Source organism: Cannabis sativa, chromosome 2, assembly GCF_029168945.1.
Source record: "Cannabis sativa cultivar Pink pepper isolate KNU-18-1 chromosome 2, ASM2916894v1, whole genome shotgun sequence".
NCBI classification, from domain to species: Eukaryota; Viridiplantae; Streptophyta; class Magnoliopsida; order Rosales; family Cannabaceae; genus Cannabis; species Cannabis sativa.
This window is the reverse complement of record NC_083602.1, coordinates 56,416,560-56,432,151: the sequence shown is the minus strand read 5'-3', so window position 1 is coordinate 56,432,151 and position 15,592 is coordinate 56,416,560. Positions and strand designations below refer to the sequence as shown.

General features: G+C 30.3%; 1 protein-coding gene and 1 non-coding gene across 2 annotated transcripts; both read left to right on the top strand.

Annotated features, from left to right (window-relative positions):
- Positions 1-1,534: 1,534 nt before the first annotated feature.
- On the top strand, positions 1,535-8,047 carry LOC115719768 (protein PMR5). Its single transcript, XM_030648956.2, has 5 exons — positions 1,535-2,233; positions 2,345-2,516; positions 3,104-3,282; positions 6,575-6,733; positions 7,423-8,047. The coding sequence occupies exons 1-5, from the start codon at positions 1,893-1,895 to the stop codon at positions 7,781-7,783; spliced, it is 1,212 nt and encodes a 403-aa protein (XP_030504816.1). The 5' UTR covers positions 1,535-1,892; the 3' UTR covers positions 7,784-8,047.
- A 154-nt stretch (positions 8,048-8,201) lies between these two features.
- Positions 8,202-8,273, top strand: TRNAH-GUG (transfer RNA histidin (anticodon GUG)). The gene has a single exon. It is a non-coding gene; the product is annotated as a tRNA-His (tRNA).
- Positions 8,274-15,592: the final 7,319 nt, after the last annotated feature.

Below are 15,592 nucleotides of genomic sequence, written 5' to 3'. Positions count from 1 at the left end.
TTAAACTTAAGAATTTTTTTGGATTTTAGTTTTTTAGTAATGTTGAGAGTGTGTTAAATTCTAAGTTGTATATTAATTTGTATGATGAAGATTGTCATTTAATATACTTTTATTTTTTGATTTGGTGTTGTGATGTTTTTATTTTCAGTTTTGCTAGTTCTGACGACAACCATTAATAATGAGAATGTGCTTTTTAATGTGTTGGGAGTGCTGTTTGAAGACGTTATGGTTTTATTGTCTAAATTTCTGGGAGTAGTTTTGTCCTATGTGATTCGTGTTAACATTTTAGCAGCTCATGGTATGACAAAGTATGTTTTTCGGTTAGACGATGAGCTATCCTAGTTCGAAGAGCGTCTTACGCTAATTATAAATTTTTGTATTATAAATTTATGAGTGATTCTAATCATTTTGTAAAAAAATATAGCTTGTTTTTAATAAAACAAAACATAAAATACTGAATGAGTATTTTACCAAAAAATCCAAGGGCAGAACACAACACATATTGAATAATTTTTTTTTAATTATTATTATTATTATTTTACAGGTACAATAATGGAAGAAGAGTGGAGAAAAATAAAATGGCTGCAACTAGCACTATGATTCTGATCAATAGCTACTACTACTGCTCTGCTGTTCTGCAATCTTATTTTGTTCAGAGATCTCTGATGTTTTTTAGGCTGTGGACAAAAATTCATCACATCCACAATTTCCCATCTTCAATTGAATGTGGGAGGATTATTCAATTTTCAACAACAATAAAATTAATTAATAAAAAATGCAATTTTGATCTTAATATATATATATATAAATAAAATTACTTTTTTTCGAAGCATTTTTTAATATGCTAATAATAATAATTTGTTTTACAAAAATTAATTTGTTACCCACAATGTTTTAATATTATATTTTTGAAATTAGAATTATTAAGAAATTACCCTTATTTTTATTATTTTAATTTTTATATTTTCATTATCTGATGAATTATTATTTTCATTTTAGTTTCATAAAGTAAAGATAGTATTATAAATTTTTTGAATGAAAAAGAATAGGTTAATTAGGATTTTTGTTCTGAATTTTGACATGTACTAAATCATGTTCTTTGAACTTTTAAGATCGTTAAAAATGCCTTTTGAACTATTGAGATTGTTGGATTTATGAATTTTTTTAACATAGATGAACGTTCAGTGACCATAATTTAGTACATGTCAAAGTTCGAACATAATTTGGTAGATATCAAAGTTTGAGAGCATGATTTAGTACATAAATAATCACTGAAATAGTAAAATTGAATAAAATTAATTAGGCAAAAATCTTTTAATTCAATAATCTCAATAGTTCAGAGAGATTGAGAAGAAAAAAATTCTAAGCCAAAAGAATATCATAAACAAATAATATAATGATAACAAAATAGATAAAGAGAGTCTTTACAAAAGAAATGATATTTTTAGACTTAAAAAATACTTTAAAAAAATATTTAATTAAATTTTTTATTTGAAGAAGATAGTAAAGTTAGAGCTCGGGACAGTGAATCAGTGATATTAACAAATAACAATCAGAAAAAAGAAATAGTCAAAGAACCACCGTCGTCTCGTCAAATTTTTAACCCCACGTGATCATCCGGCTTCACATGCACACAAGAACACATCAAAACAAATTAACCCCATTATATAAAAATGTTATTTTAATTTTTTTTTTGTTTATTTTATTTATTTATAAATACAAGCAAAACAGAGCCAAAATCCAACTCACTACCACTGCACTATTTTCTTTTACTTCCTTTCTTGTTTGGTTCTTTTTTTCTTCCCTTTTTTTCAAACTCTGCTGCTTTTTTCCTCACAAAAAAAAAGCCTGCTGCTTTTTATACATTTCTTTCTTCTTCTCCCCTGTCTGCAATGGCTTTTCTCTGTTCCCAATCTTCTTGTTCCTTTCTTGGGTCTTGTTTTGTTCTTCTATGCTGGGTTTTAGCCCAATCTCACATAGCTTCGTCAGCTGTGATAATGAGCATGAGGAACCACAATAATAACCATCACCATAGACGGCAACCTATGTTCCAGACCAACCAAAGCAGTTGTGCATTGTTCGCCGGGACTTGGGTTCGAGATGAAAGCTACCCATTGTATCAGTATTCCGATTGTCCGGCCATTGATGCTGAATTCAACTGCCAAATGTATGGTCGCCCGGATACTGATTACCTCAAGTATCGTTGGAGACCCCTCAACTGTGAGCTCCCAAGGTGAGAACTTTATGGGCTTGTTTTGATGGGTTTTGAGGATAATGAAGTGGGTTTGTGTTGGTTTTTCAAAAGCCATCATTATTGACTTTGGTTGTAGCGTTTTCATGGTAGGTTCAATGGGGTTGAGTTTTTGCTCAAAATGAAAGGAAAAACAGTGATGTTTGTTGGTGATTCACTTGGACGGAATCAATGGGAGTCTTTGATTTGTATGGTTTCAGCTTCGGCGCCTGGTTCACAGACCCAAATGACCAGAGGGGATCCTATCTCGACGTTCAAGTTTTTGGTAAGATTTCAGTTTTTAGATTTAGTAGAAAAACATATCTGAATGCATTTTTGATTAGCAAGAAAAACAAGTCTAAACTTAACGTTTTAATTTACCTTTTAGCCCGGTAGCGGACCAATTTAATGCCCCCATGTAATATCCTTTCTCTCTATTCGTTTTCAATTTCTGAGAAAAAAAAATTGTGTCAGTCTCTCACCAGAGTTTCCAATGCTCAATATATTATATATAAATATATTGGAAAACTCGCTTATTGTTTTTCTTTTCATGCTTCCCTTTCTATTATCTCAATTTTTAATGATTGTACAATTCATTCATCTTAAGAAAAAAAAATAATGAAGAAGAAGAAGTGCAGAGTTCCTATGCTTTCGTATGCACAAAACTATGAAAACGTGTTGAGGGTCCCACATCTCACAAAATGGTATAATGTTTACTGTAGTCAATAATCTTTAAGCCAGTTGGGGCCAACTGCGAAACACTAAAATTGTCCAAATAAAAAAAGTAATAAAAAGATGCGAAAACTATTACAAAATGTGGATCAGAAGAGAAAAGGGGTTTATTGGGTTTTGTTTTGGTATGAATAATTGTAGGACTATGGTGTGTCCTTGTCATACTACCGAGCCACATATTTGGTGGACATAGACATGTTTCAAGGGAAGAGAATTCTAAAACTTGACGAGATCTCGGGCAATGGCAATGCCTGGCGCAACGCCGATGTGCTGTCGTTTAACACCGGCCACTGGTGGAGCCACAGAGGATCTCTCCAAGGGTCAGTAAACTTTGTCTCTTACCTCTAATTATGCTTTACTTGCTACATGTTTTCTTTTTTGATTCCATTGTTCTTAAAGGATACGTTTAGCTTAGTTAAATAGAATAGGATCATCTATGTCATTTTAGTCCTGTGTTTTAGCTTAATTAATTGTTGAACCTTCTTCTAAGAGCATTGCTATTAGGCACCGTGGTGCCTAGCACCTTCTTAACATGTCGCGTTACGATTGGCTAACGATACTCCCGATATTTAGTTGAACTAATAGCGATGTTGACACATAAAAAGGTGCTAGGCACCACTGGTGCCCTTTAGCATTTCTCTTCTTTTAATACTCATTCGAATTAAGGTCAAAATATTATCAGCTGAGATCCACATATTTTCAAAATCGATGATCCCGTATATAAATCTGAACATAAACATATTTTTGACTGAATTCCAGTTTATAGAGCCATTTTTTAGTTATTTGACACAACACAACAACATATTGTTTCAGAAATTATTTTAACAAACTTAATGGAAAAATGGGAGAAGTTTTGGAAAATGGAACATACCATTTATCCAATTACCAAAACTCTTTTGGAAATTGGATTTTGGTGGGGAAGAAAAATGTAGGAAAAAAAGTGAAGAAAAAAAATCAATTCATCATGTTTATTTGAAATTTTTTGTTGAATCAAATTTATTTATTTTCTTACCATTCTTTTCATCCCTTAGAAATATTTTTTTTTTATTATTTTTTATATTTCATAATTTTTTCCTTACATTTTCCTTACTTTTTTTTTCAAATCAAAATTTAACTTTCATACATAACCTTAGGTAGTGTTTGATTGATTGGAGTTGAATGAGTTTTCCTAAAGAGGATCCATTCACTTCTTTGGTTTGGTGTTTATAATTGAAGAACTTATTCTTTTGAAATTGTAATTCATGTTGAGATAGGATTTGTCTTTCCTAAACAAAACGAGTTGAAAAGTGATTCTTTTCCAATATTATTTAAAGGATAAATAGTGACAATATTACTCAAAATTTTGACTTTGTTAGCATAAATCTAATAATTTTTTTAACGGTATGAATACTTAATATATGTAAAATTTCGTTTTAAATTTATTAAAGAAGATTTAGAAATAATTAATACTATATGTTTTCGTTCAGACTCAAATGATTTAAAATTTAAGTTTTATATGTGCCTTGTTTAACACAATAACTAAGTATGTATTAAAGAAACTTGGGGAAAATTACTTTACAAATATTAGATATTTTTGCCGCTAATTATTAAATTTATGCTACTTACAAATTTAAAACTTTAAATACTTATGCTGTTATATACTTTTATTGGAATTATGCTAAATCTATCCCTTTTCCCAAATTTAAGAAAAAATTTACTTTGAAATTTTACTAATTAGAGCTTTAATAATTAGACATAAACAATTATATAGATATATAATGTATGTGGGAAGACTATTCAATGGTTACATTTTTATTGTAACTATATGGTTACATTTTTCTTTAACCTGTAATAGCAGGTTACTAATAGGTAGACTTTCCTTTTTTAGATTTAATTAATTATAATTAACTATTTTCTTAAAATAATTAATTAAATAGTAGACATTCCTTTTTTAGAATTATTTAATTATAATTAACTATTTTCTTAAAATAATGAATTAAATATTTAACAAGACCTCTTTTAGCAATTAATATTTATATTTAAATCCTTACTTGAATTATTTTAATAATTAAGCCATTTAATTATAATATTTACAATAAAATTTATTTTTTTACAAAAATTAAACTTCTTTTGACACAAATTAAAATTCTCTTCTTATAATAAATTTTCAAATAATTAATTATTTTTAAGTAATATTTAATTATTTTGTTACAATTATATGAACTAAGTATGAGGCCACAAGCTAATCAATCAATAAAAGTGCAGCTATTTTTTTTCTAAAAAATCCTTCAACTTATTTCATTTTTTACTTTTTAAATATTTAAATAAAAAATTAAATAATTAAGTGTAATAATTTAAAATTAAGATTACAAGTATAATAAAATTTAAATTATGAAATTGTATGTGTATAATTTTAAATTATAAAAAGTTTTGCTATAAAATTTTAAATAATTTAAGTATAAAAAAATAAATTGCTAAAAGATCCTTATATAGTAATAAATTGCAAAAAATTAATTAATAATTATAATTAATTTAATTTTAAAATATAATTAATCTTAATTAAAATTTTATAAGGAAATAAATGATTAGGTTACTTTCAGGTTACAAGTTATTTATTATTTGTTTTTATTTAATTTCCAAATTAATCACAACCATTTAATAGTAATCCAATGACTTAAAAAAAATGTAACCATGATGGTTACAATAAAAATGTAACCATTGAAACCTCTACCCAATGTATGTGATGATTAAATTATATAAATAATGTTTATATTAATATTTAAATATAAAATATAAAAAATATAATTAGCTACTTGTTAATAAGTAATTTATTATTTTATTTTTTGATTATTAGATCTGAAAAAATATAATCACAAAATGATACATAAATTTATATTATTTATTTGTTTAATTTGTAAAATAATAGTAGTTTGATAATCAAAAATTACTAAGAGTAAAAACTAATTTGGTCAAAATAATAAAATTTTTACTCCATTCTATACCATACCAAACATAATAATCTTTATTCTGTAGTCTTTACTAAATAATCATTCTATTCCTATTTTTATTACTATTCTCCATTCCCATTTTATTTTTATTTTATAACCAAAAGCCATCATATTGCTTTTATTAGTTCTAATCAACTCAATTGAGTTCTAAGTTTCTTTATTTTTTTTTTTCTAAATTTCTAATTTGTGAAAAATTAATATTGTAGTAAAAAATTATAGAAGACACAAATTGTCATAATGAGGTAGGAGATAATTATTTTTGTTTTTTTGCTGATGGGGTAGGAAATAAATTAGTATTGTGTTTCAAATTTTCAATATTTAAATTTCCCTAAAAGTGTGAGCCTAAAGAAAAGTAATTTCTTTTTATGTATAACATTGAGTCAAAAACATGTCCCAAGGTGAAGAAGACAAAAGGTCAAATTTTTACTGCCTTTATCCTATCCTTGCCTTTTTTTATTATGAAGCTATTTATGTAAGTGTAGTGAGGATTTGTTTGGTGGAGTCCATTAGGAATAGAATAATATGTTAATATGTTTTGGGTAAATATAACATGTTATATATGTATATGTTGTTCATATGATAACTTGTTTGGTAGCTTGGATTTATGGTATGGTATATTGTGCAGGTGGGACTACATGGAATCAGGAGGAAAATTCTACCAAGATATGGATCGTGTGGCTGCTTTGGAGAAAGGGCTGAGAACATGGGCCAAATGGGTTGATGCCAACATTGACAGAACTAGAACCAAAGTCTTCTTTCTATCAATTTCTCCTACTCATTACAAGTGGGTTTTCTCTCTCTCTTTCTCTCTCAAATAATTGAGCTGCATATACCTAAGCTTTCATTACTACTATATTGTACAGAAAATTCAAGCTCCATACTTAGCTGTATTAAAAGGGAACAGATCAATCAAGTAGACCCTACCCTGACCCTTGCACTAGTTTTGGTCCCAGTTGGATTCACATTTAAGCCGTTGGTTTATTTAAACTATTATAGAGTAGAAATTTGTTGTACTTCGGAGGTCTACAGTTTACTGTGCATACATCTCGAGACTCAATTCATTCAAGTGATCTGCCTTTTTTTGGGTTTTGAGAGGTGGCAAAGAAAACTTTACCCCCTTTTATAATTTTCTTGAAATTTATTTACTTAGACATTTAAGTTTTGTCGGTTGCATTAACACCTGCAATGTCCAAAAAATAAAAAAACAGAAACATAGGGTAACTTGCCCTTGTATTCATGATGTACTTCACATGAAACCCCACTTTGTGCAAAAGGCCAATCATTTATGATTTTTGATGCAAATTGCTTGCAAACCATGTGCATGTTTTCTTCTAGTTTAGGGTGTAGAGTAGTGTTGTGTCGGCATAGTAAAGGGTATCTAAAACAAGGCCAAAAAATGTCACACTAAATGTTACACGGCCACTTGAGTGCACATTCTTGTTAGCTTTCTAATCACGAAGTTTCGATTTGCAGCCAAAATGAATGGACTGATGATGGGACAATGGCTACAACAATGGCTGCAACATCAACAAAGAACTGTTATGGTGAAACAACACCGATGATCAGCGGGGGCGCAACCTACCCAATTGGGGCGTACCCAGCTGAGACAAGGGTGGTTGACAGTGTGATAAGGGACATGCAAAGCCCTGCATACTTGCTTGACATAACAATGCTTTCTGAGCTTAGAAAAGATGGTCATCCATCCATTTATAGTGGCGATTTGAGTCCTTCCCAGAGGGCTAACCCTTCTCGCTCTGCTGATTGTAGCCACTGGTGCCTCCCTGGATTGCCTGATACTTGGAACCAATTATTCTACACTGCTCTATTTTTCTAGTTTTGCTGTAGCTTAACATAGCAATATATAATATACTTATATATATAAGATTTGATTTTTTTAAAAAAATTCTAGGTGCTATGATTTGTGAGAGGTTTGACCAAAGTCAAATCTCACATTCTTGTAAAGTGAAATGTAAGGCATTGACACATTGTTTAAGCAGAAGTACTAAACAATTTCCCCGTTACCTAGCTTTTAGTGTTGTAATAGATGCTAAAATATTATAAATGGGAACTTCATTGCTTTGCAGTTGTTAGTTTTCAACTTAATCAGAAATTTCCATTTAAAATCGTTGCTCTGAATAAGTCTTATATGTTTTTGCTTTAACAATTTACTTTTCAGATGAACGTATTATCTATCTAAAAGTAGTCGTTTTGTGCTGTATAAATTAATTGAGAGAGAAGCTATTAACAACGAAGTGGCTGTAGTTTAGTGGTGAGAATTCCACGTTGTGGCCGTGGAGACCTGGGCTCGAATCCCAGCAGCCATATTATTTTGTTTGAATTATTTTTTTTGGGTTTTACAAAAATATTAAATTTTGGATAAAAATTTACATTTATACTATCACGAGAAAAGTTATATTTATACTGTCCTTGCTTTTTTTTTTTTTATTTTCTTTTATATTATAGATATCGAAAATTACATAACGAGACCTCCATCTTTCACACCCACGAACCAAACTACCCTAGCAACACGAGAACACTCGGAAAACAACCATTAATTTCGGCGACATAAAGTTAAAATAGTAAAATCGACGTCAAATAAATAATCATGGTAAAACAATTGTAAAACAACACTTAAATAAATTAAAAGAAAAAAGAAAAAATGATTAAAAAAAACTAACCATTTTCTACACAACTTCAATACTAGATGCAATGGTGGCTATATTTGCAAGCCTAATCTTAAAAAATCAAAATTGAAAAACTACTAAAACAACACAAAAATAAATGTAAAACAATGAAGCAGATATAAGCACTTAGAAAAACATAAAAGAATCACACACCTCAAAACATATTTACAGTGAGCTCGTCAAATGTATTTATAGGAGAATCAGAATAAAAAAAAAAAAAACCACAAAAAAATCATAGAGAAGGAAGAAAAAATGTATTATAGCCTCCATCTTCCACACTCATGGACAAAACCACCATAGCAATACCAGAACACCTGAAAAACAACCATTAATTTCAGTGAGATGGAGGAAGAACAATGAAATCGACGTCAAATAAATAAATCATGGCAAAACAACTGTAAAACAACATTACAACAAATAAAAAACAAAAGAAAAAAATGATTAAAAAAAACTACCTATTTTTTGCACAGCCTTAACACCAGAGGCAATAGCGGCTAATCTTAAAAAATCAAAATTGAAAAACTACTAAAACAACACAAAAATAAATGTAAAACAATGAAGCAGATATAAGCACTTAGAAAAACATAAAAGAATCACACACCTCAAAACATATTTACAGTGAGCTCGTCAAATGTATTTATAGGAGAATCAGAATAAAAAAAAAAACCACAAAAAAATCATAGAGAAGGAAGAAAAAATGTATTATAGCCTCCATCTTCCACACTCATGGACAAAACCACCATAGCAATACCAGAACACCTGAAAAACAACCATTAATTTCAGTGAGATGGAGGAAGAACAATGAAATCGACGTCAAATAAATAAATCATGGCAAAACAACTGTAAAACAACATTACAACAAATAAAAAACAAAAGAAAAAAATGATTAAAAAAAACTAACTATTTTTTGCACAGCCTTAACACCAGAGGCAATAGCGGCTAATCTTAAAAAATCAAAATTGAAAAACTACTAAAACAACACAAAAATAAATGTAAAACAATGAAGCAGATATAAGCACTTAGAAAAACATAAAAGAATCACACACCTCAAAACATATTTACAGTGAGCTCGTCAAATGTATTTATAGGAGAATCAGAATAAAAAAAAAAACCACAAAAAAATCATAGAGAAGGAAGAAAAAATGTATTATAGCCTCCATCTTCCACACTCATGGACAAAACCACCATAGCAATACCAGAACACCTGAAAAACAACCATTAATTTCAGTGAGATGGAGGAAGAACAATGAAATCGACGTCAAATAAATAAATCATGGCAAAACAACTGTAAAACAACATTACAACAAATAAAAAACAAAAGAAAAAAATGATTAAAAAAAACTAACTATTTTTTGCACAGCCTTAACACCAGAGGCAATAGCGGCTAATCTTAAAAAATCAAAATTGAAAAACTACTAAAACAACACAAAAATAAATGTAAAACAATGAAGCAGATATAAGCACTTAGAAAAACATAAAAGAATCACACACCTCAAAACATATTTACAGTGAGCTCGTCAAATGTATTTATAGGAGAATCAGAATAAAAAAAAAAAAAACCACAAAAAAATCATAGAGAAGGAAGAAAAAATGTATTATAGCCTCCATCTTCCACACTCATGGACAAAACCACCATAGCAATACCAGAACACCTGAAAAACAACCATTAATTTCAGTGAGATGGAGGAAGAACAATGAAATCGACGTCAAATAAATAAATCATGGCAAAACAACTGTAAAACAACATTACAACAAATAAAAAACAAAAGAAAAAAATGATTAAAAAAAACTAACTATTTTTTGCACAGCCTTAACACCAGAGGCAATAGCGGCTAATCTTAAAAAATCAAAATTGAAAAACTACTAAAACAACACAAAAATAAATGTAAAACAATGAAGCAGAGATATAAGCACTTAGAAAAACATAAAAGAATCACACACCTCAAAACATATTTACAGTGAGCTCGTCAAATGTATTTATAGGAGAATCAGAATAAAAAAAAAAAACCACAAAAAAATCATAGAGAAGGAAGAAAAAATGTATTATAGCCTCCATCTTCCACACTCATGGACAAAACCACCATAGCAATACCAGAACACCTGAAAAACAACCATTAATTTCAGTGAGATGGAGGAAGAACAATGAAATCGACGTCAAATAAATAAATCATGGCAAAACAACTGTAAAACAACATTACAACAAATAAAAAACAAAAGAAAAAAATGATTAAAAAAAACTAACTATTTTTTGCACAGCCTTAACACCAGAGGCAATAGCGGCTATATTTGCAAGCCTAGTCCTGAAAAATCAAAATAAAAAAAAAAACTACGAAAAACAAATGTAAAATAAAGAAGCAGATATAGCTACTTAGAAAAACATAAAAGAATCACACACTTTAAAACTCTTTTGCCAATGAGCTCGTCAAATGTATTTATAGGAGGATTAGAATAAAAAACCACAAAAACAACCATAGAGAAGAAAGAAGAAATATATTTATAGCCTCCATCTTCCACAACTATGGACAAAACCACCACAGCAACACAAGAACACCTAGAAAACAACCATTAATTCTGGCGAGATGGAGCAAGAATAGTAAAATCAACGTCAAATGGATAAATAACGATAAAACAATTGTAAGAAAACACTAAAACAAATAAAAAAATAAAAGAAAAAAAGGATTAAAAAAAACTAACCATCCTCTGCACAGCCCCAACACCAGATGCAATAACGACTATATTTGCAAGCCCACACCTAAAAAATCAGAATAAAAAAAGCACTCTTATCTTTTCCAATTCTTCTTCTTCTTTCTCCTTCACATACTCTTTTTTTTTTTTTTTGTTACCTACTACAAAAAGATACGATTAGTTTTTATTTAGCTAATGTTGTAGACTTGGGAAAAAAGGAAAAAAAGTGAAGAAGAAGATGAATAGGGGGGAGAGAGCTCAAAAACAATAAAAAATAAATAATATGTGTGTTTACTGATTTACTCAAGAGGAATGTATATTTAAACACATATATTTTCTTAGAAAGGAGGAGATCACCTAAATTGTTGTCCAAATTTAAAAACAAAACAAAAAAAAAAACAAAAAAAAGATAAAAAAAAAACACAAATAAGAACGTGTATTAGAAGGTGTTTCAGCTTTTCATCATCAATTTTAAATAAAATAATAATAATAATAATAATAATAATAATAATAATAATAATAATAATAAAGAACTGTCACAAAAGTGACATGTCTAATCAAATCAACACTATTTATAAATTTAAAATAGAATAATTTGCGGCAAAACCTCCCAAACTATTAATTTACTTGCAAAAAACCATCCAACCTCAAATTTTGGTGAGAAAACCCTCTAAAGTACTGTTCCGTTTACATTTTTAAGGTGTTGTTTGTCCAGCCTCGTTAAGTCTTAATTTTACCCACGTGGCAATGACAGGTCACTAAAAAAATTATCTTATGTGGCCATATTTTACAAAATAAAATAAAAACTTTAAGAGTAATTTGCGGCAAAACCCCATCAACTATCAATTTACTTGCCAAAAACCATCCAAAAAACTTTAAGGTTGGATGATTTTTTGCAAGTAAATTGATAGTTGGGAGAATTTTGCCACAAATTACTCTTAAATTTTTTATTTTAATTTTAATTTTGTAAAATATTGCCACGTAGGATAATTTTTTAGTGACCTGTCATTGCCACGTGGGCAAAATTAGGACTTAACGAGGCTCGATAGACGACACCTTAATAATGTAAACGGAATAGTACTTTGGAGGGTTTTCCCACCAAAATATGAGGTTGGATGGTTTTTTACAAGTAAATTGATAGTTGATGGGATTTTACCGCAAATTAATCTTTAAAATATAATAAAACTGATTAGAATAAACCATGGGCTGCCCCATTTCAATAAAATGGAACAAATTTTTTCTTAATAAAAAACACAGTATACAGTTTTTTTTTTTTTTAATAAAGTATACAGTATATTAATAGGGAATAAAAATATAAATTCATGCGCATAATAATAAAATTGTTAAAAAAAATTAAAAAACACAATACTTGGTGTAAATTCCTTTTATTTTTTCATGTAAAGAAACGAATTTGGTTGGGCTATAATCAATTCTAGATCAATCGCTTTTCAAAACATTTCTAGTAATTAATTATTTTTTTAATTTAACTCAGTAAATAACTGCAAAATCATCTTGACCAGCCCTGGCTCTCCTGAGCATGCTTCCAACTAGGGTTGTACATCGGTCGGTTTGGGCAGTTTATCCTATATATTTTCTAACCCAATCTAAAATTCGGGTTGCTAAAATTTAAGTGCAACCCGCCCAATATAAAAAAAAAATCTATAAACCGACCAACGGTTTGGGCGGTTTGGTCGGGTTAACCTGCCCAAACCGGCCAAACCTTTTTTTTTTGTTTCAAAGTCAAAATCAATAAAAATTAAAAATATCACATTCTACCAAAGTACAATACCATATATATGACTTTAAAACTAATAATTAAGTATATAACTTTATATTATTATATATTTAATCATTTATGTTATACATAATAAAAACTAAAAAGTTTAAAAAAAGTTTAAAGGTGCAAAATCAGGTTGGTCGGGTTAATTGGGCGGGTTGGACCTATTTTGAACCCGCCCAATTAACAGATTGGGCAGTTTGTATTTTTTTCGAGTTATTTCAGCTCGTAATTTTTATCGGTTTTTTCAGTTCGGTTTGGACGAGTTATTCGGTTTGGACGGTTTACGAATTTTTTTGTACAACCCTACTTCCAACATAGCCACCCACATTGACATTTTGTCTAGAAAAGGACCGTTTGAAACCAACCACCGTAACATGGACAGACTTAGTAGGACCGGGGATATACAAGCCTTTTGGTGGGCCTATAATAGTGTATGGATTTGGCCTTGAAGGCTCGCTGAGAGCCAAACCCTTTCCCTTGTCACGTTGACCACGACCCTTTCCCCCTAGTAACATGGGTTATAACATAAGTGATCATAGCAAGGGGTAGATGCATAGTGGAGAGGGCACTGCAGGTATCAACATAGCCAGATTGTGATCTAGGTTGTTCAAATTGAGCACTTTGAGTGCCTGGTTGGGGAACTAGGTCAGTAGCAAAACCACTCGAGTCAGAGCCAATATTAAGGTATTGATCAACGACTTGTTGCAAGCCTTGATCAGATTCATATCCCTGCCCCAAAAACTCCTCTAAGGCCACAAAATTGGACACTTCAAAAGGATTCTTTTTGAAGACAACACGAGATGGAGCACGAAGGGAATCTTTGTACCCAAGCAGTGGAGGAACAACATACTCATCACAGCGTTGCAGGTACTTACCACATTTGTTGTAAGTATGCTCAAATAAACCACAGAAGTAGCAGAAATTTTGCAAGCCTTCGAACTTGAAACATAACCACTTGGTAATAGCAATTTTCCTAAAATGGACATTCATTCCCCTCCTTAGGGGTTTGGTTATGCCTAGGAGGATTCTTATCCTTAGATAAGGACCAAAACTATCAAGTAGAGATAGAGGGTGAATTTCAATGAAGTCACTAACCTCGTCAAAGATGAATTGGGCCAATTGGGGGGACTTTTGGCCAAAGGGAATGTTATGGGCTTGGAGCCAAAAAGGAACATAACGCAATTTCTTGGGAGTGAGGGCGTCAAAACCCTCAGGATTGGCAAAGATCATGAGGTATTTGTCAAAATGCCAAGGTCGTTCTGTTGGAAATTATTTTACCAGGATCTTAGATCTACTCACAAGTATGTTGTTTAAACACCCTAAATATGAACTTTCTAAAACGATAAATTAAACACATATAAAGTTAAGAAAACCTTACATTGATGCAGCGGAATTAATGTCTCCTTCCACTCAGATCTCTAACCCTTGAATCCTTTCTGTAGCAGAGTATAATCAAGATCTGAGCCCGAATGTCCTACTTCTTCAAGTTTGATCCTTCACAGTCTTCCAATCTATGATTGAGTTACTGCTTGCTGTGTGTGGGCACTCACTCTTTCACTAGGGTCACGAAATTGATGAAGGGAAAAGAGAGGGATGATTTCGGCCAGGTATAGAAAGTGGGGAATGCTCAGTTTTTCTGAAGAGAGAAATTTCTGTCAGATTACTAATGAAAGCATGTTATGTGACTGAGCCATCACTTTCTATTTATAGGCAACTACTAGGTTTAGGTTAGGAATTATTTGGCATTAAAATAATGAAAATATTAATTTGAAATCCCACAATAAGTGGCCGGCCATGGTGTTATAATGGGCCTCACTTGATTTTGCTGTTTTATCAAATTTTATCTTTATTTTCTCAAAAACGCCAATTTTCTAATTCTAACCTTTTAAATGCCAAAACTAATTATTTAATAACTAAAATAGATTATTAAATAATATTGTCATTTAATTTAATTATTAATTAGACATATAAAGTCCATTAATAAATAAATAAACCTAGAAACTCTTTTCTTTACAATTTCACCCCTGCTTAGTGAAAATTCATAAAATTAGACATAGTCTAACTTTAGAATTATAATTGATCAATCACGAATCAATTAATGAGTCTTACAAGCAGAATGTTCTCAACTAGAATGGGGACCATGGATCTATATGCTGAGCTTCCAATAAGTGAACCAAATTTACCAAGTAAATTCCTACTTATTAATTCTTCGTTGAATCCACTCTTAGAACTTAGAATTGCACTCTCAGACTTATATAGAGCATGTTGTATGTTCCACGATATCAATATACTATCTCATTTAACCATTGTTATAATCTTATTGTGATTTAAAGATCCTCTATATAGATGATCTACATCGAGATGGGATTTCTTTACCGTTCTCACCCCTCAATGTATTTTGCCCCTTAAAACACTTAGCTACCTGTAAATGGTGTTTAGTGATCTAATGATTAGTCAGTTAAACAAGAGCTCATCCATTTACTTCTATTTGCTA